General features: G+C 33.1%; 2 protein-coding genes across 4 annotated transcripts; one reads left to right on the forward strand and one right to left on the reverse strand.

Annotated features, from left to right (window-relative positions):
* Positions 1 to 310: 310 nt before the first annotated feature.
* HisRS (histidine--tRNA ligase) lies at positions 311 to 7,826 on the reverse strand. 3 transcript variants are annotated; one of them, XM_090109931.1, is made up of 9 exons: positions 7,482 to 7,826; positions 6,779 to 6,950; positions 6,450 to 6,665; positions 6,039 to 6,260; positions 5,271 to 5,477; positions 3,561 to 3,855; positions 3,209 to 3,309; positions 2,526 to 2,708; positions 311 to 1,619 (listed from the first exon to the last, which is right to left on the reverse strand). In XM_090109931.1, the coding sequence occupies exons 2-9, from the start codon at positions 6,896 to 6,898 to the stop codon at positions 1,383 to 1,385; spliced, it is 1,581 nt and encodes a 526-aa protein (XP_089966057.1). In that variant the 5' UTR covers positions 6,899 to 6,950; positions 7,482 to 7,826; the 3' UTR covers positions 311 to 1,382. The 3 variants fall into 3 exon arrangements, with proteins under 3 accessions (XP_089966057.1, XP_089966056.1, XP_089966059.1); XM_090109930.1 differs by lacking the exon at positions 6,779 to 6,950 and adding an exon at positions 7,117 to 7,395; XM_090109933.1 differs by lacking the exon at positions 6,779 to 6,950.
* Positions 7,827 to 9,933: 2,107 nt separating this feature from the next.
* On the forward strand, positions 9,934 to 27,902 carry Vps36 (vacuolar protein sorting 36). The gene is made up of 7 exons (XM_090109943.1): positions 9,934 to 10,225; positions 10,295 to 10,490; positions 10,587 to 10,942; positions 11,164 to 11,328; positions 25,143 to 25,243; positions 25,822 to 25,936; positions 27,682 to 27,902. The coding sequence occupies exons 1-7, from the start codon at positions 10,130 to 10,132 to the stop codon at positions 27,850 to 27,852; spliced, it is 1,200 nt and encodes a 399-aa protein (XP_089966069.1). The 5' UTR covers positions 9,934 to 10,129; the 3' UTR covers positions 27,853 to 27,902.
* Positions 27,903 to 27,921: the final 19 nt, after the last annotated feature.

Consider the following 27,921-nt stretch of genomic DNA (forward strand, 5'->3'; position numbering starts at 1 on the left):
GGACTTTTCAATTATGTGAATTATCGATATAGGTATACTACATGATGTTTAGTACCTATAGTATCTTGCTAGGTACGCAATGTTTTAAGAACTACGTTGCCGAAATTCGGTCGTCTTGTTACGTGAAGACGTTCGACAATAAAGGACCAAATAAATACTTTTAAGAATAAAAAAGTACTGTCCAAGTCTATATTTTTTTATAAATTATTTAATTATTTTCCTCGACAATCTTGAAGAGTAGCGAAATTGTAAAAAAAAATCTTTGATATTTCTTAAATGTTCTATGATAGGATTGAAATGAAAAACGGTGTAAAGTTATTCATATATTTATTAGAAAAAAATACAAATAAATAGTAACGGTGTAACAAGTTTAAGCACATTATCATTCCGATAATTTAAATCCATTAAACGAACAAGCGCACAAACATACACATCAGAATGTATGACTATAAACTAATATTGCTTTTATACAGATAGGAATATGTATAATGAAATAAAAAGTAAATTAACTTTACTTAAAATCACAAATAAATAAGGATCAATCAGATATTTTCTTATGATATTACAAACTTATTACTAACAACCGTAAATGTATCTGACGAAATGCTTTACTTTGTATACAAAAAAATGTTAGAGGAGTCCGCTTCAAAAATGCAAGAAAGTATACTAACATTTATTAACAACTCTAATTTGCAAACAGTTATGAGGTTATTATTGTTTTATACATTAATCATTACAAAGGATTGACATTTTCGTAAAGTTAAATGTAAATAAATAAATTAGTAACGTCACTTTACAACTAATTTATCTAAACAAAAAAACGTTAAATAAAATGAAAAATTTGTACAACACATTTTTCTATAGATGGAACATTACGTCTACTAGTATCGCGAGGTGATCAAAATAAACGACAATATGTCTTATCCTAAATTTTATTTTTCTATAAAAATATTATAAATCCATAGCAAGTCCTGTACTTGACACTTCTTGTTGATAAGTTATTTAAATGCAACTTTCAAGTTCTCTAAAAAACAAATATATTTCCACGTCAAAGTGTATATCCGACTCGAAGGACCATTTTTTGGCCAACGGGACTGACCGTCGAAACTGAGAGTTTAGCTTCCATAGAATTACATCACTTAAGCTTGATTTCAAATGTGTCAGTGAAATTGTTCACTTTATAAATTTAGGCTCCACAAGATTCAATCCATTTCATAATAAGTGTATTAATTGATATTAAATGTATGAGCTTCACACTCACACTGAGTAAATTTTTTGGCTCAACAAGTATTTTCTTTACACCAAAACAAACATGTGACACCTATAGGATATTATAATTCTTCCATCACCTTTCCATCCTAGCAGATTTACCGTTATACTGTTTAAGCAACAGGTCCATTCATTTCTTTGAGACCTAGTTTACTGATACGGGTCCGTAATTCATCAACTAGACTTTCTCTGGGCACTTCATTCTCTTCCCTAGTAGTAATATTACGGATTTTAACAACACCCCGTTTTAATTCTGATTCTCCTAGTACCACTGCAAATGGTATGCCATTCTCTTCACAGTGCTGCAATTGGTTGAGCATTTTCGGGTTTTTCTTGTAGGACTGTTCAGTCTGAAAATAATATGTACAGTTTAAAACGGTTGCAATGTTATCATTATATTTAATACTAGCTTCCGCTCACGACTTTTTTATTTATTTATTTATAATACTTCATTGTACAAACATGAATGGACAAAGCAGAAAAAAAACTTGTACGTGTATATATAAGACTATGTATAAGACTTTGTACGTGCATCCCCGTTTTTCCCCGTTCGCGCAAGAATTTCGGGAAATCCTTTCTTAGCGGATGCCTATGTCCTAACATCTACCTGCATGCCAAATTTTAACCCGATACGTCCAGTGGTTTGGGCTGTGCGTTGATAGATCACTATATCAGTCACCTTTGAGTTTTATATAAATTGATTGATACAGTTAGAGAGCCATTTTAATAGGCAACATTTGACAGTTCAACAAAATTCAACAACGTAACCTAGTAACGACAACATAGAATAACATGATATTTCGTTTTGTTAGAACTGCACATTTGCTTAACTTTTTTCAATTACGACCACATATTTATAATAATAATGATCGATACAAGTAATTTTAAGATTTCATTTTACTGATAAACCATTCTAAACATAATAAACAATTTCTGAATTGAAGAACTGACGTCGCTACAATTTTGTGTCAATAAACCTTTTTTCTTTTTAAATACCAGAGACGTTACTCTAAAAATCGAAATCTGACATCTAGAATCGAATGCATTGATTACTTCTGAATAAAAATCATCATAAATTAATAAATTCGATTGACAAATGTTTCAAATCCGTATCGATTAATTCACTTTAATCGATGTTTTTAAGCAGGTTACCTCTCTTCGAAGATAAAATTGATAGACGTCAAATGTTGCCTATTAAATTGGCTCGACTATAATATACATTTCGATGCTCCTGCGTGTTTTTAATTATTTCTTACCTTAATCCCCGCATTCCACAATTCGGAGCATATCTTGAGCCGCTCGTCTAGGAAGTTCTTCTGCGCAGACGCCACATACACATCAATGTCGCTGGTCCGCACGCTAATGTCACCTGCGGCTAACTTCGCTTCTAACACTGAGAACACACGCTCCACGCCTATACTCACACCGACGCATGGCACCTGAAAGAGTTGAAATTAAACAAATGAAATCATTAATCATCATCATTATATTTATAATTCATGTTAACGTGCAATAAATTTTATTAATTCAACAAACGTGTAAGTATTCTTTTTATTTTTATAAGCAATTTATGATGCAAGTTTATGTTATAGTTACTTAGTTTTTTCAGTTTGCGTGATTGAAATAGATATGATTTTTTGCAATCAACTATTTCAAACTGCATATGGATAAAAAATGTGTGCGTGTACTAGGGTACACACGTAAGAAGTGAAACTTCTCTATGACCTTATTTTTCAAAAAATAAATTACTATATGCAACTTTACAGAAATACGTCGAATCACGCGTGGTAGGGATAAGAAAAAGATGGCGCGTAACGGAAAAATGTCACGCGTAACGAAAGAATGTTACAATTAATTTTGTTCCAACCCCGATAAAGAAGTTTCACTACAAATATGGTACTTAAATATTATATGTAGTAAAATACAGATTATCTATTACCTGTTTATGCTTTGAATCAAACATTCCTACAAGATTATCGTATCTACCGCCGCCCGCGATAGATCCAACCGTTTGTTCTTCGTTGCCTATTTTAATAGGTTCTGAAAACAAAATTTAATGAGATCTTTTATCATCATCATTCTGCAATTTATTTCGTATCATATATAAATAAAATGAAGTTAATATTTTTGTTAGACTATCACCTGGTTGACTTTCTCATTCTAACGCAACACACAAGAAATACACTTAACAAATATTTATTAAATACGAATACGAAAATAACAATTACTATATCATCAAAATAATACTCTAAAATAAATACGAGATAACTCTCATAGAAATGAGAACTCACGTGTCAAAACCGCTTCATAAATAACACCAGTATAATAATCTAATCCTCTGGCCAGGCTCAAATCAAACAGAATTTTATCTTGAATTCCAAGAAGTTCACAATAGTGCAACAATAATTTGAGTCCCTCCAAGCCTTCTACTGCACTCTTTGATTTAGAAAGCTTTTCGTCTTGCAAAAGTTTCTGGGCTAATTCTGAACCTCCGTTGAGACGAACATACTCCCCAATTCTGTCTGCTGCTTCTGGTGTTACACCCTTTTCGTTAATCATTTCAGTTCTCACTTCCTCCCATGGTAACTGAAAGCAATAAAAAAATATTTAAGGTGCTGCTTTATAGTTTACTCTAAAAAAATATTTTTTTCATGTTTAGATTTAGAAGCAAATGACTATAATTTATACTTACTATAAAAATAATACTAAAGATTTTTATAAAAAATTGTTTGAATTATTTTAATTTTAATTTACAACAATTAAAATAACGTTTGTTTGAACATTGTGAATTCAAAATACTAAAAAACATAAAATACAGGCAGTAGAAATAAACATTCCAATAAGATTTGAAATATGTATTAAATTGACCAACCAGGTGTAATTTAGAAACTAATCAATTGTTATAAAAAGCATAGAATCCAACTCACGCATCATTAAATAATAAACAACATAATACTACAAATTCCTGTAAGCTACATAACCATACCATTACATTTCAATAGCACATAATGATGATTATAACCATGGACATATAAAAAAAGACGGACGGTATATCGCCTAAGGGTGCACTCACACACATCAGTCACCGTCACGGCACGTCACCGGACAGGATTAAAAAAAAATATGTATCAATAGTTCTAGTATGACTCTGTTCCCACACGACAGTCGCCGGCACGAAATCTATCAGTGACATCCCCGGTCAGGCACGTCAAATAATCTTTCCATACATGTATCATACTTTTATCCCCACTCACCCGGTGCCGTCACGTCTCAGTTCAGTCAGCGTCGTGCTACCGTCAATTGCTACATATTCTCTAGCGTGACACACGTCTAATCACTCACTAACCTGATGTATGTGTTCAATGATTCAGTCAAACCGGCGACGTGACTGACGGACAACATGACGGTGACTGGTGTTTGTGGATACGTACACAAACCGTCACCGATCAGTCATCGGTGACTTGACGGTGACTGATGTGTGTGAGTGCACCTTTAACATTGAGTGAAGCCTAGTAATGGCGGCGAAACATCCATGTGTGTGTGCCATGTTGCCATGGCAACAGCTGTCCTGATGACAATGGCGGCTGTATTTTTTTCTATAAATTTTGCCGTAATAATTTTGTCATTAAAACATAAAAGAAATAACTTGCTTTCCTGTGGAATGTTGCGACACCATTTAACCACGCAAGACGGCATTTTAAATATTTTTTGTGAAACAGTGACGCAGTTAATCAGTCGGTAGTTCACGACGTAATGGCGGCCGACTAGCTTACTATGGTGAGAGTGTGTGCGTGTTTATTGTCTTTACACGATCGCTAGCTTACTATGGTGGCTTCACGTTGTTTGTTCGTAATACGTCGTCCGTCTTTTTTTATACGTCCATGATTATAACCATTTAATATCCAATACAAAATCCGATTCCCCGTCGCCTAGCAACGGAGCATGCAAGAAAATTAACATCCACTCTCACTATGTCACTACTCAATGACATAACAAGTTACCTTATCAAGTTTATCGACAGTGGAGCAAGTAGACCGGAACATGTCTGCGGGAACGCCGCACGCTTCGAACATGCCGTCGAGCAATCTTCTATGGTTCACCTTGAGTATGTATTTGCCAATATCAAGGGCGTCCAGGATCTCCGTGACCACTTTGAGGCATTCCGCGTCGGGTATCATGGGATCGTATTGGCCGGCGATGTCGAAATCCTAAAAGAAAGTTTTTTTTTTAATAAAATATTTTTTTAACATTGGAATCTCCAGTCAAGCAGCTAATTTATAGCATACTAAAAAGTAAAAATTATAAAGAATATATATTATACATATGTATGTATATTTTTTTACAAATTTACAAGCATAACTAACTTTAAAAATGTGTTCAACCATAATGCATGATTCATAGTAGTTGAAATAAATCTAAATTTTGTATAATGCACAAATCTTGTGAATGGCAGGTTAGACCTTCTATCTAACAAGGCCAAATAATACTCTTACAGTGTAACCTTTAGAGTACTAACTATAACTATAACAACCTGCATTTATGTATTGATCTAGTCTAATTTAAAAATAAATTGTAAAATGGGTATTCAATTTGAAGGTTTAGTTCATTACACAATGATATAAATAACCTAATATTTTACAACTTATAATATATAGTACCAATTTGTAGCCCTTGGATATTAGACCAATACAAATGTTATTTTTGCAAAAAATTAACACATTATAGCAGCAGGATAAAAAGAAATAATAATTTGATTATTAAAAACTTACACATTGATAAAATTCTCTGTATCTCCCTCTAGTCATAGCAGGATTATCTCTTCTATATACTTTAGCAATGTGATATCTCTTCAAATTTGAAATTTTGTTCATGGCCAAGTATCTGGCCAGTGGCACTGTCAGGTCATATCTTAGTGAAAGGATTTCACCACCCTGATCTTTCAAATCGTAGATTAATTTTGAATCTTCACCATATTTTCCAGTTAAAACTTCCTGCAAGTAATATTTTAATCATGTACAAAGAGAATCTATCTAATTAACAAAAGAAAATTGTAGTATTGCACATCTGCATTGTTCTGTTAATTAACATCAATTATAAACTTTATACAATTATTAATTAAAGCATAGTTAAATTAGATTAAAAAATCATATTTAACAATTAAGCTTAGACTATTATTATACCTTTAATTCGAAAACTGGTGTGTCGATACATTCTGCACCATGTTTTTTAAATACAGTTGTAATTTTCTGCAGAACATTATTTCTTATTGTCATCTGCTGGGAATTATAATCCCTTGTTCCTTTTGGAGTTTTGAGGGTGAATTTTTGAGGTGCCGCATCTTCTGCAGGACCCAACTGAGCTTTAAGTGCCAATAATTTTGCAACTTCTTCTTGTATCTGTAATAAAAGACAAAATTATACTCAAAAATAAAGAAAGATTAATAAAACACTACAAGAAAAGCCTCTAAGAAGTCCTAAGTTTTTTGCTAATAGCTCGATGTAACCAATACCTTGCAAGAGGAAGTTGTTGCAATACTTTTTGTGAAACCACCTCTGAAAGCTGCATTACACAACAATAGTGCTGTTGCATTATGTCTCAAGTCTACAAATCTTAACGCTTTGTGAAACATGCTTCTCTAATCAATACTTTTCGACTTGCCCCAATATGATTCCTCGTCACCACTGATGTTTTTATTACCGGAAAAAAACAAATAAAAACTGTTACTATAAAATTATTATGTGGCAACGAAATAACCATATGTGGAGGCTCAAATTTAATACAATAAATTCCAAACATCTAAACACATCAATACTAGTAATTGGTGCAATATTATATTTCAAAACACACCTGTTCACCATAAATTTTTGTACAACCCCTTAACATTTTAATTACATTTGCTGATGGACAGGCTTCAGGAAATAATTCTATCTCAGAGTCACTGAAACTCCGCATATGGTACCACCATCTCTTTAAATATACATATTTATAGAAATTTATGTCACTATTTAAAGTTTTTAGCAGTTCTATATCATATTTACTGGGTAAATATCCACAAACATAGCTGTATTCGGATAGGTGTCTGTCTATTTCATCAAGATCTTGAAATGTTTTAGTTTGTGTACTAACCTACAAAAACAATGGTAGAAGTTGATGATGCAATGTATTATAAGTTTAACCTATGCATTATTTTAGAGATAACACTTTTTACATACCTTCTCGTTCGCTTCTTTGGCTGCTTTTAATTTTCGAACAAGATCACCCTGTTCCTTAATTTGTTGTAACAATGAGTTTTGCAAATCTGCCATTTCTTTAGATTTTTCAAAAATATCTGATGCTGACTAACAATTCCTTACACTTACTGTTACGTATCTAGCGAGAATGATTGTGACTCGAGACTAATACAGAAATGATTGTAGGTTAGCCTTTGCAATTCCTTTCATTTCACTTCGCGGTTGGCTCACTGCTGCTCACGTTCACTTAGGTGGCAATGTGGTGACAGGCTTAGAATTTAAAGAAAGGCACCCGGCTCACAGCTGGCTGTAAAGCTCTTTGTGGCTCTTTGGTTAAATTTGTCATTTGTCAATGCCATTTACATTTTACGAATCTGTCATTCTCTCAAACGTCAATTGTTTTGACACTAGCTAGTAGCTAGAGTCTGGCCAGCCAAAGCTGAACCCAGTAAGAGGCGGCAAATCACACGGCAAATTTAAAAAAATATGGATCTGGTAACATCGGCTTCGTTAGGAAAAAAAATTGAAATGTCACTTAATTAAGTCACTTATCTTATAAATTACAAAAACGGAAATTAAATGTTCGAACAAACGTTATTTATTGAAGAACAAACGATAATAAATGTTTATAAAGTAATAATGGAACAAAATATTAATAATTTTGAATGGGGGGGGGGCAACCAAACAGTACACATTTATTTGATTATTTATTATTATTTGATTATTTTATATCAAATAATAATCACGCCTAAACTACTGAACCAATTTGCATGAAATTTGGTACGGAGATATTTTGATACCTTTTATTGCGAAACATGTACCACGGGCGAAGCCGGGGAGGACCACTAGTTGTTAATAAACAATTAATGAACAAACAATTATTTATAGCAAACAATTGAGAACAAACCACGAACTAAATAGCTTTTTCACTAAAGCAACACTATAATCAACATAAAAAATGAAAAGTGCATTTTTAACACCACTGATTTTTGCCATCCAGTTTGTACATTTTATTCTGTAAATTCAGTAATTATGAAATTAAGAACAGCGCCATCTATTAGAATCTGGCAGTAATTCTTGTGCAATTAGTTAATACTAGTTATCGATAGATGTCACAATAATTAAATATAATTAATCTGATATTTATGTAGATGGCGCTAGTAGTTTGTATATTATTGTGATATTATAAGTTTACAGTTATATAAATATTTAAATAGCCACCAAAAAATTTAATTATACATTTTTTCCTAGTGCTTTGGAGTATTTGCATTATATTTCACGAATAGTATAATATTGAAATTGAATACAGCGCCATCTATTAGAAGGAGGCTGTAGTCATTATTAATTTCGATTCTTCTATTCACCACTAGATGTCTCTAATACAAAGTAAACTTGACCGCCGCAAAAAAATTTTTAGTTTTATATTTTTATTATGCCATATCGTTAGTTCATGGCAAGTTCATGGTTTACTCATAATTATGTGCTTTAAATAATTGTTTCTTCTTTAATTGTATATTAACAATAATTTGGAAAATCCAAAAGTGCACGCCTCGTAATTTTTTTTTAATAAATATTTATTAATTATTATTTTTGTTTATTTAATAACAATTAAACCACATCGAATCAGACCCTGAAAAATGAAAGGGTTCTATTCCTGAGCATACTCAAGCGTAAGAGAAAAAAAAAGACTCGATTAGTAAAGTATTTCGGTCGCTATCGTGTTAACAAGAAAAAGGATCCGCACATACAGACACACGGACGTCCAAGACAGAACTTTTTTAAACTGTTTTTTAACTAGTTTAAATAACAAAAATGACATCAAAAATATCATGAACGTTAAAAATAGTGTTTTTTCTTAATATGTGTGTGTATGTATTATCTTACAAGTGCAATGTATGATACATAAAGACATTTTAAGTTTGAAAAATCAGATGTTTTGCGCGAAGTGACAGTAGTACCCACCTCAACGCTTCGCTTATGAGGCGTGCAATAAATAAAATTAAAAATATACTGGTTGGTACTATACTGGTATATATAATATTCAAAATTATATATATTTTTTTCCATTATTAATTTATAAATAAACATTTATTATCGTTTGTTCTTCAATAAATAACGTTTGTTCGAACATTTAATTCAATCTGCCAACATAGTTTGAATCATTACGACGCGGTGTGGTCATCCATAGATATAAGCTTCTTGGGTCATCCACATTTGGCCATTTTCGCTACTACTTAGATCATTAAGTACTGATTTATGCGCTACTACGATAAAAAATGCTCTGTGATCTTTGGTTTTAACGTGGTTTCAACATGGTTTCAACAAAAATATTCTCTGTAATATATTCTGTGATCTGTCTCTAATAAAATCACAGATCTAGCACAAAATATAGTATTCTGTTTTTGTCATTGTGGTACTGTCAAGGTACTGTCAAAATTGTAAATTTTCCCATTAGGTACATCAAAAAAATATTGAATATTGATTACTTTTCAATAACTTATTGATATACTGTTTGATTAATCTCATATTATTTTTGTTAGAGAAAATTTAATCACACAAACTTTCGCTTTAATAATGGTTTTATTTTTAGAAATAAATAATTAAAACAAAATAAATGTTGGTTCTGAAAAATGGATAGATTTGAATACATGGAGGCGCGTTTATTTGACGGCGAAAATTATATAAAACGCGATAAAAATGTAAAGCTGTATGATGGCGAAGATAAGGTAAATGATTCTGATTTGCTTAAAAATATATTATTTTTTAACGTGCCTAATTTTCATATCTTATTGTAGACTCAATACGTAGATGGTGAGGTAGTGCTTACATCTCACAGACTACTGTGGGGAAAGCCAGGCGACATACCCAAAGGGCTTATTTGTTTATCTCTCTATTTGTACTATGTTTTCTGTTTGGAAGAAGAGAATGGTGGCGTTTTTGGCCTAGGCGGTCCGAAACGTATAATATTGCATTTGGGGCCTGCCCTTCCAGGTATAACACAGTTTTCGTACACAATAAATTTTTATGTTAGTATGTATTTATATATATAAATGCAGCAAACATTTATACATTTTTAAATATTTCCAGGAAAAAGACCTGGCCCAGCTGTAATAAGCACTTACCACTTCATAAAGCTTTCATTCAAAGATGGTATAGATGCTGCTTTTTATAAAGCTTTGAGTGATGCTGTGGCTGCAAAGTTATGGGAAAAGCATCCAATAGAAACAAATGCGTTCAGCAGCCCCAACATGAGCCCAAGACCATCAATAAACCCCATTAATTCTAAAATTCGATCAGGTATAGTTGGGATTGAACGAAGCATTGAAGAACAACATAAAGCAACTGATGAAAGTATCAGCGTTGCTTTTAAAGATTTAACTAAGCTAATGGAAAAGGCTAAAGATATGGTTTCTATTTCCAAAACAATCTCTACTAAAATCAGGGTAAATATTGATTTGATTCTTCAACAGATAAGAAGTTATTAATGCAATAAGAATGTGTTTAAGTTTATTTCATAAGTAATTTTTGTGTTGCTTGTTCAAGAATGTTATGAGTCTGTAGATTAAAGTCAATAAAATTCCTGGTAGTTTTATAAATAAGTTTCATTCTGTTTTTTTATTTTTCAATTTATAATATTAATTTAGTGTTATTCTCTCTGATATAGGAAAAACAAGGTGATATATCTGAGGATGATACAGTAAGATTCAAGTCATACTTAATGAGTCTTGGAATTGATGATCCTGTGACCAGAGATGCATTTAGATCTGACTCAGAGTATTATATGGGGCTCGCACAGCAAATATCTGATATGATGGTTGCCGCACTGATGGTAAATATTAAATATTTTACTTTTTTATGTTGGCACTCCCTACTGAAACTTTGCCAATGATGTGAATGATATTTGAACAGATAATGGGTGTAAAGTATATCGTTTTGACCAATATAATAACATATTACTTATTTTTGATGTTAATAATATTCCCAGAAACACTTTCAGATGTTTATATCCTAATACAGTACACAATGCACATACTTTTATTTCTTTAAAATAAAAACTTTTGATGTGAAATATTATCAATGGTTCGCATGTGCCAGGCGTCCCGTGACTACTCAATTTTTGAAGTGAAAACTTCTTTAGCGGCGTCATGTCTGGTGCACTACATACAAAAGACGATTAATGCCATCCGTCTACCAATAGATGCCGCTAAGTGTATCATTTTAACCAGCAAAAAATAAAATTAGATTTAATTGCAATTTCATTGCTTTTTATAATTTTTTACATACTTTTGTAAATGGAACCTACCTATTTAATTTAATTTTCACTCGATTTTAACTAATTTTACAGAAAAGTTTATATTCAAAACAACGCCATCTCATGAAACTACTATAAACAAGTTATTCTCCTCCGATTTGGCGATGCTAAACGAATACTAGATGGCACTACAGACGTTTTTACGTTACTTTTCACGTTTTTAACACAGACTAATAATAATATCACAGACCACAGACTAATAATAATATCCTACGTTTTTAATACATAACCTCATTGCCTTTGCAGTACCTATAAAAAATATTGTAAATGGGTTAAAGCCGTTATTAATTATTACTAACTGCGTTCCTGTAGCGGCTTATATTTGGTAGGTACCTAGTGTATTGATCGTTTTCATACGAAAAATGAATTGTCGGAAAACTTGCGAGATTGTGTGAATATTTGATTGCAAGATCTCATTACAAAATAATATACATAATACAACCTATACTTAAACCGTAGTAAGTATATTATTTCTAGTCACATTTAATTATAAGTATATAAATTAAATAAATATTAAAGGACAATATTACACAAATCGACCTAGTCCCACAGTAATCTCAATTAAGGCTTATGTTGTGGGTACTAGACGACGATAAATATAATTTAATATTTTATAAATACATATATAGATAACACCCAGACCCAAAAACAAATAATCAAGTTCATCACACAAATATTTGCCCTGACCGGGGATCGAACCCGGGACCGTCAGCTCAGTAGGCAGTTACTTTACCTCTGCGCCAACCGCGTCGTTAAGAATATCAAGAATTCATAATGAAAACATCATAATGATAATAAATCGAAACTAAAGTTAAATACCTACCTACGTCATCTTGTTTTATTTTCTAAATAATCCTATCAGATTACCTTTATAATTTATATGAAGTATGAACCAAAAAGTTTTGAGATTTAAACCGTAGAAAAGGTTTTGAATGATCCTTTGCGTTTTTTTTCTTTATGCGCCTAAAATGAAATATTTCGACATCGATTCCCATAAGAATGAAGTATTTTCCCGTTATAAAAAGTAGCCTATGTTCATCAGGTAGGTATAATTTTTGCTTCGAATGGTGAAATAATTTTTCAAATCAATCCAGTAGTTTCGGATCCTATCCAATACAAACAAACAAACAATTCTACAGATAAATACGAAAGTTACTCCGTCATAGTAGGACAAAATAGAAAATAGTGGGACCACAAGAAAATAGGTATTCCCGCACGCGTCTGAACCGATTTTGACGGAAATTTCGATATACATACACGGTACATACCTACGTTGAAAAAGGACATCTCAATTTTGTTGCATAAATAGGATTCAAGGTGTAGGAACAGGGATTGAATAAGGCACACGGTTGAAGCCGTAGAATGAAAGTTGGTAATTTATAAGATTAATTTATTGTAAAATAAACTACTTCATTTTACTTAAACATATTCTATTTATCATTCATTGACTTATCATAAACTTTTGAGTCTAGTTAGGTACTAGTACCTATTATGTGAAAATGAAAACAAACGACCGGCCGTGCGCCGTACGACAAACGCACAGCTTCGGCACTGTAGCGACTAGCGGTCCGATACGAAACGCATAAATTGAAAGAGCCATAAGTGTTGGAACAACATTCCACCACCATTTAACCAGTTTGACAAATATTAATAATTTTCGTTTCCAATACCGGAGACATATTTTAAAATCCTGTTCTAACCCTGCATTTGTATCGAATTACAGTTTACACATAAACTTTAATTAAATATTTATTTTATTTACTGGTTATAATATAACATAACATTATATAGACCGTTATTTTCTGCCTATTTATCATTATAATTATAAACATTGTAAGTATATGTTAATGGAAATGTATGTAATCCGTCATTGTATAAAATTCCCAGGAAATGTATGTAATTCCTAAAATCGCATGGAAATGTGTGAAATAAATTATTTTATAGTACACATTTCCTAGGAAATCCATATATTACCTAACTAACAGTCGGAAATGTAAAACATCTAAGATATTGTAAGGTACGCGGGACGAGGGGTATGTATGTCGCAATCGGATTGTATAATCCGCCGAATTACAAACGGCCGGCATTTTGTAATATGCCGAAAATTCGTAATCAGAAATTTTTGGTTTGGATAAGGGGGTGGGTTAGGTTAGGTTCGTGTTTTTTAGAACTATACAGAAATAGGAGCCCCACGAAGTGGGGCTCCGTCGGCTCGCGACCGTCTTTTTGTAGAATGTTTGAAAAAGACGAATTTCGGCATATTACAAAATGCCGGCCGTTTGTAATACGGCGGATTATACAATCCAACTGCGACATGTACACGGGGACAGCAGGACGAGGGGACGGGGCTACTTACTGCCAAATGCCTGTTTTCTTCATCTAACTACTCTTCGGTTAGTGAATATAAATGTCCAAAAAAAATATATGTTACTTATTAGACCTTAAACTTTAATTTGAACGTTTTAAATAATTCTATCTATAAAAATAATGTCCGAAAAAATATTCCAAAGTGGAGCATTTCTTGTTTGAATTTTCGTAACTACGTCTAAACGGTATGGAGTTTTGCTATTTTTCTTTCACAATAATATTTTAAAAGGTGTTTGTCATAAATTGTACGTTTGACGAGACAAGGCAAGTTCTTATTGAGCTACAAATAATTATTCACTGTTTTCTAAATGAAATGAAATGAGCGGGTCCGTGCGCGGGCGACGGGCGGCACTGTAGCTCGAACTGTCGGACGAGGAGGTTGTGCTGCTCATTCTCTAAAATTGTATTTTGCCTGATTGTGGATGGCAATTTTGTGCAATTTTTCTTTGGACAATTTTGTGCGTGCGTCGTGCGCGTGGTTTCACATAAGTTTTCTTTTAACTATGTTTGCGAATGTGTGCCCGCCTGCTACTAACTAAGTTTTCTATTAGAAATCTTGTTTTGAACTTGGTTTTTTCTCAGTCGGGTTTTTTAACAACTTTTTTATTTTATGCTTTTTAGTAGCACATTGATTAGCTTAGTAGGTCAAAGCCCTACACCAAATACCCGTTACGTCAAGATGGCGGGACTTCCTCAGGCATTTTGAAAATTATGTACCTATAATTTAGTGCATAATTAGTAGGTACTATGTTATACTTTCGTAAAAAACTTCTACTCTAACAGGATTTCAAGATATTCTATAAACAAAGTGGTCCCGCCATTCTGACGTCAAAACAATAAATATGCGTAACAAAAATAAGATGGAGTAACTTTCTATACTTATTTTCCGATTTTCAAAAATTCGTAACTCAAAAACTAAAAGTATCCTCAAAGTGAAATTTCAGATTTGGGTTCCATAGGACAATAGCTAACCACAAAAAAATTTACGACTCTCAACTCCACGCCCTATAAAGTACAATTTTACCTTTTTAAACTATTAAAATAGTAAATTCAGTATAAAAAAGTAAAATAAAGTTTTTTAATAGCGCCTGAAAAAATTACAATGTTAATAAAATTGCATTTCTTTCAGGCGCTTTTCTCTTAAAATTTCGTTCACAAATACCTATCATCACTGATTTCATTTCACAAAAATAAATCTATGTTGTTTTATTATTGTAGGTACCTAATATAAGCATGATACACTTTTTTGGAATCCTTATTATGATACCTTTAATTTGATACCCATATTGCAGAAAAAGATTTTTTTTTTTGTATTTTAGTCTAGCACCCCACATTTTTCTTTTTTTTTGTCACCTATCTAACAAAACTTGGGCTAATACGACGAATCTAACGATACCCTAATTAAAGAAATCCATCCAGTGGTTCGGAAGATATCAGAGTATAAAGAATATTAGATACATACAAAGATAGGCGCGAAAAACATAACCCTTCTTTTTAGTCGGGTAATAAAAATGCCCGAGCTGCTGCGGAACGCGACGCGAGCGGATAGTTGCGATAGCGCGGATCACGCTCTGCGCACGTAAAAATGAAGCGGGGGTGCGTGGCTAGCGCGGGGAGAACGTCCAAATCCTCAAAGTCGTTTCACTGTTACTACAACCTTAAGGACGCTGTCACAAATCTGCGTTATAGTCCGGGATACATCGTCCATTTTTGCAAGTGATTACTATCAAGCTAATTTTTCGTGAGTAGCTTTATTTTGATGAGATGCCCAATAATTTCATGTACGAAACTCTCGTTTGTCGTAGCTACCAGAGGAAACAAGGATAAAATATTTTGATTTGATGGTTCTCAAATATTAATTACCAACTGAATGTTTTTTTTTGTTCAATCTCAAGATTATTATCTAAATTATTCGAAAAAATATTTGTCCTACAAAATCTATGGTTTGATCAAAGAGTCCCCCTTTCCAATGTGTATCGATAACGAAGTCATCATAAATGATTACTAACCAGCTGATTTTTTTATTTTCACTTATTTAATACTTGTATAATTCAACAGACATATTGTCCTACAAATTGCGTAATAAATATTTGGGTACCGTCAAATCAAAAATTTTTATCCTTGTTACCTCTGTAAGCTACCACAATCGAGAGTTTCGTACATGAAATTATTGGGCATCTCATCAAAATAAAGCTACTCACGAAAAATTAGCTTGATAGTAATCACTTGCAAAAATGGACGATGTATCCCGGACTATTACTCAAATTTAGGTATATTTAACGTCGCAACGTGGTTCGCGGGACATCACGCTCAAGTAAACATAGCGCAATCCATTTTATAGACCATCTTCATACTTGATATTTTTTTTTTATATTTTTATTGAAATTGATTCCAGAAGATTACTGGGAACTTTAAAAAATTCATTTTGTTACTTTTATTAGTAGGTACGATCCTTATAAGTATTTTAGTGTATTCAACCAACTTAAAAAAGTGGGACTATTTTACAAAAATTTGAATATGAATTGTATTATTGTATACAATATCGAAGCTTTTTAAGAAATGTATAAAATACTTTTTTAAGGACGCTGTCACAAATCTGCGCTACTCAAATTTAGGTATTTAACGTCGCAACGTGGTTCGCGGGACATCACGCTCACGTAAACATAGCGCATTCCATTTTATAGACCATATTCATACTTGATATTATTTTTTTTATATTTTTATTGAAATTGATTCCAGAAGATTACTGGGAACTTTAAAAATTCATTTTGTTACTTTTATTAGTAGGTACGATCCTTATGTGTATTTTAGTGAATTCAACCAACTTAAAAAAGTGTGACTATTTTACAACAATTTGAATATGAATTGTATTATTGTATATTGTGTACATATTATTCATATATCGAAGCTTTTTAAGAAATGTATCTATAAAATACTTTAAGAATTATTATCATACATAATATTATGTTACCGGCAATATATTAAACCCGGCATTGTATTTGTATGCAATTCTTAGTAAATGTATGTTATTCCGAGAAACAGTCGGAATGCAATAAATTAAATTCGTCACATTACCTATATCTTTAAATCTGAACTTTTCCTAAGTAGCAAACACATTTGCAAATTTGGGTGGTTTTTGGGGTAGCTATTAACCAATATGAGGTCAAAACTAAAATCCAAGATGGCGCCGACGAAAATTTGAAATCTTTTCGTCATGGGTGTCATTTTCAAGGAGTTGGAGTAGCTATTAATCAATATGAGGTCAAATTTAAAATCCAAAATGGCGCCGACGAAAATTTGACATCATTTCGTCATGGGTGTCATTTTCAAAGTTTTTGGGGTAGCTATTAACGAATATGAGGTCAAAACTGAAATCCAAGATGGCGCTGACGAAAATTGTACATCTTTTCGTCATGGGTGTCATTTTCACGGTTATTAGGGTATCTATTAACCAATATGAGGTCAAAACTAAAATCTAAGATGGCGCCGACGAAAATTTTACATCTTTTCGTCATGGGTGTCATTTTCATGGTAATTGGGGTATCTATTAATCAATATGAGGTCAAATTTAAAATCCAAAATGGCGCCGACGAAAATTTGACATCATTTCGTCATGGGTGTCATTTTAATGGTTTTTGGGGTAGCTATTAACCAATATATGAGGTCAAAACTAAAATCCAAGATGGCGCGGACGAAAATGTTACATATTTTCGTCATGGGTGTCATTTTCACGGTTATTAGGGTATCTATTAACCAATATGAGGTCAAAACTAAAATCTAAGATGGTGCCGACGAAAATTTTACATCTTTTCGACACGGGTGTCATTTTCATGGTTTTTGGGGTAGCTATTAACCAATGTGAGGTCAAAACTAAAATCCAAGATGGCGCCGACGAAAATTTTACATCTTTTAGACACGGGTGTCATTTTCATGGTTTTTGGGGTAGCTATGTAGGTATTATCAAATCCCCAATGTAACCGTCGATAAATAGGTATATTTTTCTTACTCCTTTAAAGTAAACTTAAATAAAATAACAAAAACGTAAACAACTACAGTTTTGTAGAAAGTCTTAAAAAAACAAATTTAAAGAACATTGAAATGCATATTTAGAATTTAGAAATGTAATATAAAACGCAACTCTGTGGCAATCATCATCTGTGTTTATATTCTGACAGATATTATTAACTTTAAATATATTCGCTAAACTATATTTAAAATATAGTTTATCTAAAACATTTAAACGAAGAGAATAAAATAAAAAAGAACGTGTGTGCCGAAAAAAGTGGCAGGAGTGAATTTTCTTTGGCGAGATTCATAGATACCAAAATCGCCGCCTTGCTCCATAACGCGACAGTATTACCATGACGCGATCTTGAAATTCGATGACCATCTTGGATTTTAGGTTTGGCCTCATATTCGTTAATAGCTACCCCAAAAACCATGAAAATGACACCCGTCACGAAAAAAGTCTAATTTTCGTCAGCGCCATCTTGGATTATAGTTTTGACCTTATATTCGTTAATAGCTTCTCCAAAAACCATGAAAATATGACACCCATGATGAAAAGATGTCAAACTTTTCGTCGGTGCCTTCTTGGATTTTAGTTTTGACCTCAAACGGGTTAATAGCTACCCCAAAAACCATGAAAATGACACCCATAACGAAAAGATATACAATTTTTTCAGTTTTGACCTCATATTGGTTAATAGCTAGTAGCTACCCCAAAAACCATGAAAATGACACCCATGACGAAAAGATGTAAAAGTTTTGTCGGCGCCATCTTGGATTATAGTTTTGACCTCATATTCGTTAATAGCTACCCCAAAAACCATGAAAATGACACCCATAACGAAAAGATGTAAAATTTTCGTCGGCACCATATTGGATTTTTGTTTTGACCTCACATTGGTTAATACCTACCCCAAAAACCATGAAAATGACACCCATGACGAAAAGATGTAAAAGTTTTGTCGGCGCCATCTTGGATTATAGTTTTGACCTCATATTCGTTAATAGCTACCCCAAAAACCATGAAAATGACACCCATAACGAAAAGATGTAAAATTTTCGTCGGCACCATATTGGATTTTTGTTTTGACCTCACATTGGTTAATACCTACCCCAAAAACCATGAAAATGACACCCATGACGAAAAGATGTAAAAGTTTTGTCGGCGCCATCTTGGATTATAGTTTTGACCTCATATTCGTTAATAGCTACCCCAAAAACCATGAAAATGACACCCATAACGAAAAGATGTAAAATTTTCGTCGGCACCATATTGGATTTTTGTTTTGACCTCACATTGGTTAATACCTACCCCAAAAACCATGAAAATGACACCCATGACGAAAAGATGTAAAATTTTCGTCGGCGCCGTCTTGGATTATAATTTTGACCTCATATTCGTTAATAGCTACCCCAAAAACCATGGAAATGACACCCATCACGAAAAAAAGTCAAATTTTCGTCAGCGCCATCTTGGATTATAGTTTTGACCTCATATTTGTTAATAGCTACCCCAAAAACCATGAAAATGACACCCATGACGAAAATATGTAAAATTTTTCGTCGGCGCCATCTTGGATTTTAGTTTTGACCTCATATTCGTTAATAGCTACCCCAAAAACCATGAAAATGACACCCATGACGAAAATATGTAAAAGTTTTCGTCGGCGCCATCTTGGATTTTAGTTTTGACCTCATGTTGGTTAATAGCTACCCCAAAAACCATGAAAATGACACCCATGACGAAAAGATGTACAATTTTCGTCGGCGCCATCTTGGATTTTAGTTTTGACCTCATATTCGTTAATAGCTACCCCAAAACCCATGAAAATGACACCCATGACGAAAATATGTAAAAGTTTTCGTCGGCGCCATCTTGGATTTTAGTTTTGACCTCATGTTGGTTAATAGCTACCCCAAAAACCATGAAAATGACACCCATGACGAAAAGATGTACAATTTTCGTCGGCGCCATCTTGGATTTTAGTTTTGACCTCATATTGGTTAATAGCTACCCCAAAAACCATTAAAATGACATGACACCCATGACGAAAAGATGTACAATTTTCGTCAGCGCCATCTTGGATTTCAGTTTTGACCTCATATTCGTTAATAGCTACCCCAAAAACTTTGAAAATGACACCCATCACGAAAAAAAAGTCAAATTTTCGTCGACGCCATCTTGAATTGTTTCACCCCACCAATCTATTCAACAACCCATAAAAAAGAGCATCTCAGGCAAGGTCATTTTTAAAACATAATTTAAAATTACAAATAATTGGAATATGAAAGATAAACAGTTTACTCTTATAAAGTATCAAATATTTCAAATCGCGAAAACGACAGTGCACGCACAGTAATCTTTTTCTAATTCGTTTTATTTTTGGGACGAGGAGCGATACACCCGTCCTTCCAAGAGCGCTTCTGAGCGCGGTCTGACGACCCGCGAGAGCAAAATGTATGAAGAAATCGACAAGTATTTTTAATTTAGCTAATTAGACTGGGGTAGAAGCCTTTGAAAATAATGAAAAGATAAAAAAAATCGCAGTCGGATGAAACCCATTAGAAAAGGAGGGGAATATGATAAAAATGTAAGGAAAAATAAATTACGGTCAATCCGAGTTCGGGAAGCGGGAGAGGGGAGCTTTTAAGAGAAAAAAATGGTTTCTCTCGATTTCCGACAAAACTATAAGTCCTATAGAAAAAAGTTCAATGGCAAAAGTGTAGGTAATTAAAAGTTCTACAACTTTTGTATTCACAATTTTTTCACATAACCTAAAAATTTAGGTGAAAAATTCAAAAAACCAAGTTTTTGGTCTTTTATTTCTATCTACTTCAAAATTTTTTTTTTTTTGTACGAAATTTGGTGGAAACTTACTTCATTATGTCCCAAATACACTGTAATTTATTTGATTGAAAATATTTATTTTTTCGCCTTATTTTGAATTAATACCAAAAAAACAACCTAATTTTCAATCGAAAAGTCACCCGTCAAAATATCAGCTTTTTTCAAAAACTTGGGGTGCCTTTTATTCATTGAAATCTCTACTTTCATATGGTGTAAAAAAAATAAACACCACCATAGTAAATGTTCTCAGGAAATGCATACAAACAGTGTGAAAATTAGCTTTTACTAAATCAGGCACACTTCTCGAACTACCTGAAATGTTTTTATCGACATCATTTTGCTTTTGAATATGCTGTAAAATATTAAACTTAGAACAGATAATTATTTTTCTTTTGAAATATTACCGAAAAGCCGATACAAGAGAAGATATAGAGTTCAAGAAGTGTGCCTGATTTAGTAAAAGCTCATTATCACACTGTTTGTATGCATTTCCTGAGAACATTTACTATAGTGGTGTTTATTTTTTTTACACCATATGAAAGTAGAGATTTCAATGAATAAAAGGCACCCCAAGTTTATGAAAAAAGCTGATATTTTGACGGGTGACTTTTCGATTGAAAATTAGGTTGTTTTTTTGGTATTAATTCAAAATAAGGCGAAAAAATAAATATTTTCAATCAAATAAATTACAGTGTATTTGGGACATAATGAAGTAAGTTTCCACCAAATTTCGTACAAAAAAAAAAAAATTTTGAAGTAGATAGAAATAAAAGACCAAAAACTTGGTTTTTTGAATTTTTCACCTAAATTTTTAGGTTATGTGAAAAAATTGTGAATACAAAAGTTGTAGAACTTTTAATTACCTACACTTTTGCCATTGAACTTTTTTCTATAGGACTTATAGTTTTGTCGGAAATCGAGAGAAACCATTTTTTTCTCTTAAAAGCTCCCCTCTCCCGCTTCCCGAACTCGGATTGACCGTAATTTATTTTTCCTTACATTTTTATCATATTCCCCTCCTTTTCTAATGGGTTTCATCCGACTGCGATTTTTTTTTGTTTCAAAAATTATCTACTCTAGTCTAAATAATTGAAATAAAATTTTGATTTAGATACAAAAAAATTATCAGAATCTATAAAGGACTATATGTATATCCCTCAATAATTTATAGGTAAGAAGATAGATTAGGCTTTTAATTTTCTTAAAATTGTACCGTTTTAGACCCCATTTTTTTGCATTTTATGCGATCATTGTGCTGGGAAAATCGTATTTCAGCGACAATTTTGTATGACGTCGTACAATTTTTATAAGATGATCGTAGATCTGAATATATTATCTTTAAATTAAGATATTACTTTGTTCTCACGTGTAATTGCTTTGAGTTAAAATGGTACCGTAAAATAGCGTTTTTTGTTAAAAATCGGTAATAGCACCCTTAAATACTTAAATGAAAATTTGATTTGATTGAATATAAGTTGATTTAAGAAATGTTAATTAGAAAGATAATATGAACATATTATTATTATTTTACGGTAAGACTGTTACCCGATTGTCTCAATAAGTGCTATAATAAAAAAAATAACAACGTGTTTTATTACAGAAATCATTTACTTTATATACATTTCCTAATACGATATTGGAATTATATATAATTCCAACATTGAGATAATATTACTACGTATGGAGGAGACACCACGAACAAAATCTGTGCGCCATTTTTTTGCTCTAACTAAGTTTTAAAAATTATTATTTAGTTAGGTACTTAACGATGAAAGTTATTCCTTTGCACTTTTCCGTATTATTTGTGCAATATCGTAACACACACGAAGGCATGTTTGATGCGTTTCACTTTAAAACCATTAAAAAATACCGCTCAACATACGTCACATGACGTATGTTGAGTGGAACATAAGTGATGTAGGCGGTGTCGTCTCCTATTAATATTATCTCAATGAATTCCAAGGAAGATTATACATTTACTAGGATATGTATGCATTAAATAGTTTATTAAACAATATTTTATACATTTCCTAAGTGGCATCGGCATTGTACACATTTCCTATTAGTTTGAGACCCATTCGTTAAAAAGTCTTCAAATAACGTTTGTTTTATTATCTCGAAACTGCAATTAATAAAAAATGAAAATATTTTTTTTTTAATAATTAATAAAAAATATCCTGTCCAGGATTTTTCCAGTCAAACCATTTTTAATACACTTAATTTATTATAAAATTGGTCTCATTCTATTATCACGCCGTTGCATTTCGACTTATATTCGGATCTTAGACCACTAGGATTTGTATACAATTCCTTGATTTCATACATTTCCGGTAACATATACATAATTTAATTTTATTTATTTACATTAAGTATATACATAATTACATACTGATATTATATCTACCTATACATAATATATATATGTATATATATGTATATATATGTATATCATGTTTTAACTGATGTATTTATTTATTAGTATTTATCATATTAATAGAAATATATCTTTCACATAATATACTCATGTTAAATTATCATTATATACAATTCTAGACTGAAACTCCAATAGTCACTTGGGGTCACTGAAATTCAGTGGTGGTGAGGTATTAATCACCTTGCCATCATATACTGAGTTGGCTCCATTTGTCAGGTCACTCACTGCCACATTACAGTTCTTAGGAATAAGATTATTTTTATTTAATTATTTTTCTTTTTATTTCTTTTTGTTTTTCCTTCGTTTATAAATGTATCTCGTGTTGTGATCTTGACAATAAATGTGTTTTATTTATTTATTTATTTAATGTCCCTTACTGCATGCTTTTCATGCAGTTGTCCGCACCATATGTATTGTGGTCTTTGTCCATACACACTTTCTCCAAAGCCCTGCTTTGGTCTTGTTTGATGTATAAGCTCCTGTATATTAGTAAAAGTTAATCAAATATTTAATTCTTATTTCTTGAAATTTGGTATAGTATTCTTTGTGTGATACAAATCAAAACCAACAGTCAGGTTAGGTAGACTACAATTTACAAAACTGGCAGGGTTGCCATGCAATGGTTGGTGGTTAATGAAACACTTGACTCGACTGTAAGCTTGTATTGAACTGCTTAAACTGTAGAACAACAGGACTATATATTCTAGACGCACACATACAATAGATTACACACTACACTGTAAACTGTAGAATTAATATTAAAGACATAGTTCACTATATATTTTGTAGTCTTTGATTATTTATACAACAGACTAGAAATAAATACTATGTATGCGATTATACCAGCTATTCTAGCCATCCATTTTAGTGTTCCTTAAAATTAAGTACATCTTAGTCAAAGGACAACTTATTGTGCCCTTGCCCGTAATGCACTCATAATAATTTTAAGTTGAATGTTTGTCATTCTTTATGTACCAAACACAGTCACGGCCACGGCGCTCATTCCATTTTACTGGTATTAAAACAGATGAAATCCTTCATGATCCCATATCCTTCTTAGTAGCAAATGTAGAAATCCCTTTCTTGTGTCTACAATGTTTTTGTGGAGAATCGTATTTACATTTAAAAATCCGAGTAGGTACAAAATATTATGTTGACAGTTGACGTTGACACTTGACGCCAAAGACTTGAAAATAAAAGGTACGTGTACATATATTTACATTAGTGCCATCTAGTGGCTCTGGAAGGAAAAGAACATCAAGTCTGTGTTTAACGTGCCATCTAGTGTGTTAAAAGCAAAAGACTAAGAGATATAATCGAACACGTAGTACGTTATTTCCCCACTGGCGCTTTAATTGCGTAAATTCATAGTGCAACTTTTTTTGTATGGAGTGCACCGTCTGTTGTATACGTAGTATATTATTATTAGTCTGTGGCGGCGTTGGGTATAAAATCTTAAACTCGTGTCAAGACACGTGGCCTGATCGAAAAAGTGTAAGACGGATGTTTTTTTATTAGCCCTTATACAATTCCATGCGTAAGACGGATACCATAATATCAAACATGCTGAACGTTAATAATCAAGTTTTCACTTCTGCCGGCACTCCCGGAGTGCAACCCGTCTTTTTTTTTATACTACAATGAATTCATTTGAAAATATTGTTCTGTATCTAGGAATGTGGAGGCATAATGTCCCTGGCTGATGTTTGGTGCCGCGTGAATAGAGCAAGAGGTTTGGAACTAATATCCCCAGAAGATTTACTTAATGCTTGCAAGTAAGGAACTATTCATTTTGATAGCAATTAACTTAAGAAGTACCTTTATTAAGGAACCTTTATTCAATTTCATATTATAGAAAGATAATATAAAGTTAGCTTCTAGTCCTTGGTCCACATTCACACAAGAAGTTTAAAAAATAATAACCAAGGAATGCATGACAGATGGCTCACAGAAGGCTGATCACCTACTTGTCCCTAAAGAAATTCGATCAGTGAAACAGATGTATAACGCATCTGCCCCTTACCCCACTAGGGGACACGGGACTTCACAAATGCATGACAGAATGAGTTTATTTAATGCCTTGTTGGGTTCAATATAAATAACTAGATTTCCGCCCGCGGCTTCGCCCGCGTTTTCAAAGGAAAACCCGCATAGCTCCCGTTCCCGTGGGATTTCCGGGATAAAACCTATCCTATGTGTTATTCTGATGTTCATTCAGAATTCATTCAGAAGAAACATTCATTCAGTAGTTTTTACGTGAAAGAGTAACAAATATCCATACATCCATACTTACAAACTTTCGCCTTTATAATATATATTAAGATATTAAGATTTTATTTAAATTACATTTTAGGTTACTCCCAAACATTGATGCGCCAATGTCTCTTCGCAAGTTTCCAAGTGGTGCATGTGTCCTTCAGCTGAATAATAACAGAGATGAAGAAGTTGCTAAAGCTACTAGTCAATTGGTAATTATTATCAAAATATATATTTGAGACTAATTCTTAACTTGAAACAATTTTGTCATTTAACTCTGAAGCTGCGTACAGCTGCGTACGGATTGCGCGTACCCTGGTACGCGTACTCAGTTTACGCGTATCTGGAACGTCTAGTTCATACATGCAGCTACGCGTTCACTCTTGGGGTACGCGGACCGCGCGCGGCGGTCCGTACAGGAGCTGTACGCGTATCCAATGTACGCGTGGACAGTGTTTCCCAACTACGCGTAACACAGGAACGCGCTTATATCCGTACGCACCTTGATGAGAATAGATACTGTTCGAAAAATTACTATTTAAAGCATACACTGATTATGCCACATTGAATAAGTTAAATTATGATATTTCCTTCTAGATAGGAATAAGCTATACACTAACTAAGAATTAATGGATTGTTACATTTAAGCACAACTTAATGTTCTGAACTACTTAGAGCGAGCGCGCACGAGCAACTTTGTCTCCGCAACTATTTTGTCTCTTCACCCATGGGCTAGTATGAAAGTGCGCGCACGTAGCGACGCAACTCCCGGGAGACTTTTTTGTCCGCGGGTTCGGAGACAAGCCCGCGACGCAACTGTCGCCCTATCTATTGGTTTCAATGCAAGTGCGCGCACGGCGACAAAAATGTTGCCTGTCGGCGGCCGCCGGCCAGTTGCCGCGTAACCGGCGTAGCGATAATACGTATTTAAGTTAACGTATTTATTCTCGTACACAGTAGTTTTAACCGACTTCAAAAAAAAAGGAGGAGGTTATCAATTCGGCCGGTAGGTATATTTTTTTATGTATGTACACCGATTACTCCGAGGTTTCTGAACCGGTTTACGTGATTCTTTTTTTTTTGATGCGGAATGGTGTGGAATTGGTCCCATAAATTTTATTCGGATAAGCCCAGTAGTTTTTATTGTATGAGCATTTTTGTCTGGTCTCGATGACTTAATTGAAATGTAGCTAGTAACTTTGATTCATTTCCAGGTAACCGATTGAGCTGAAATTTTGTATACGCATGTAAATTGGATAACGATGAAACATTATGAGATAGAGCTGATTTGATGATGGAATCGGAAGGTGGCCATAGGAACTTAGTAATATATTGACTCAACTTTATCGAGTTTGAGCTCGTTTGATTCGTGTTGAAAAATACACTAAAAAGTATTAAATAAAAACTACTTTACTTTTTACAATTACGATTACATATATATACTAATATTATAAGGAGGAAAGGTTTGTAGGTATGTATGGTTTTCAGTTTTCACGCATAAACTACTGAACCGATTACAATGAAATTTAGCACACATATAGAGGGTAACTTGGATTAACACATAGGATAGGTTTTATCCCGGAAATCCCACGGGAATGGGAACTATGCGGGACAAGAGCACAGACCACAACCGTCTCTTCGAAATCCATGTTGATAAATGCAGAAAATTTTAAAGAAAAAGTTGCGTTGCTGTCGCTTTCGTGAGCGCATCGTTCAAAACTTTGCGAGGAGACAGCGACAGAGACAAAATAGTTGCCGGGCAACTAAGTTGCTCGTGGGCGCTCGCTCTTAAATTATTTTGGTGTGTAAAAATTGTTGTTTTGCATAGAACACATGGAAATGTAAATAATTAAATGTAGTTTTAAACCACCACCAATCAATATAAAAAAATATCCAACACCACATTTCATGCAATTTTTCGATCTACTGATTTATATAAGTTTATCATAATTTACAGATTGAAGAAAATGGCTCACTTACTCCTATTAAACTATCGCAAATCGCAAACGTATCCGTCCTCTTAGCGCGTGAACGTCTCTTCACTACAGAAAGACTTGGAATGGCCTGCAGGGACGAATCTATTGAAGGATTAGCTTTTTATCCAAATCTATTTTTAAGCAAAGTGTAAATTATGTTTATATTTAATAATATATTTTCTTGAGACTTCGAAGTTCGAAATGTGTTTTTTCTTTCACAC

Source organism: Colias eurytheme, chromosome 15 (genome assembly GCF_061535395.1).
Source record: "Colias eurytheme isolate Ceu_HAF_F1 chromosome 15, ilColEury1 Martin Lab GWU primary, whole genome shotgun sequence".
Taxonomy (NCBI): Eukaryota; Metazoa; Arthropoda; class Insecta; order Lepidoptera; family Pieridae; genus Colias; species Colias eurytheme.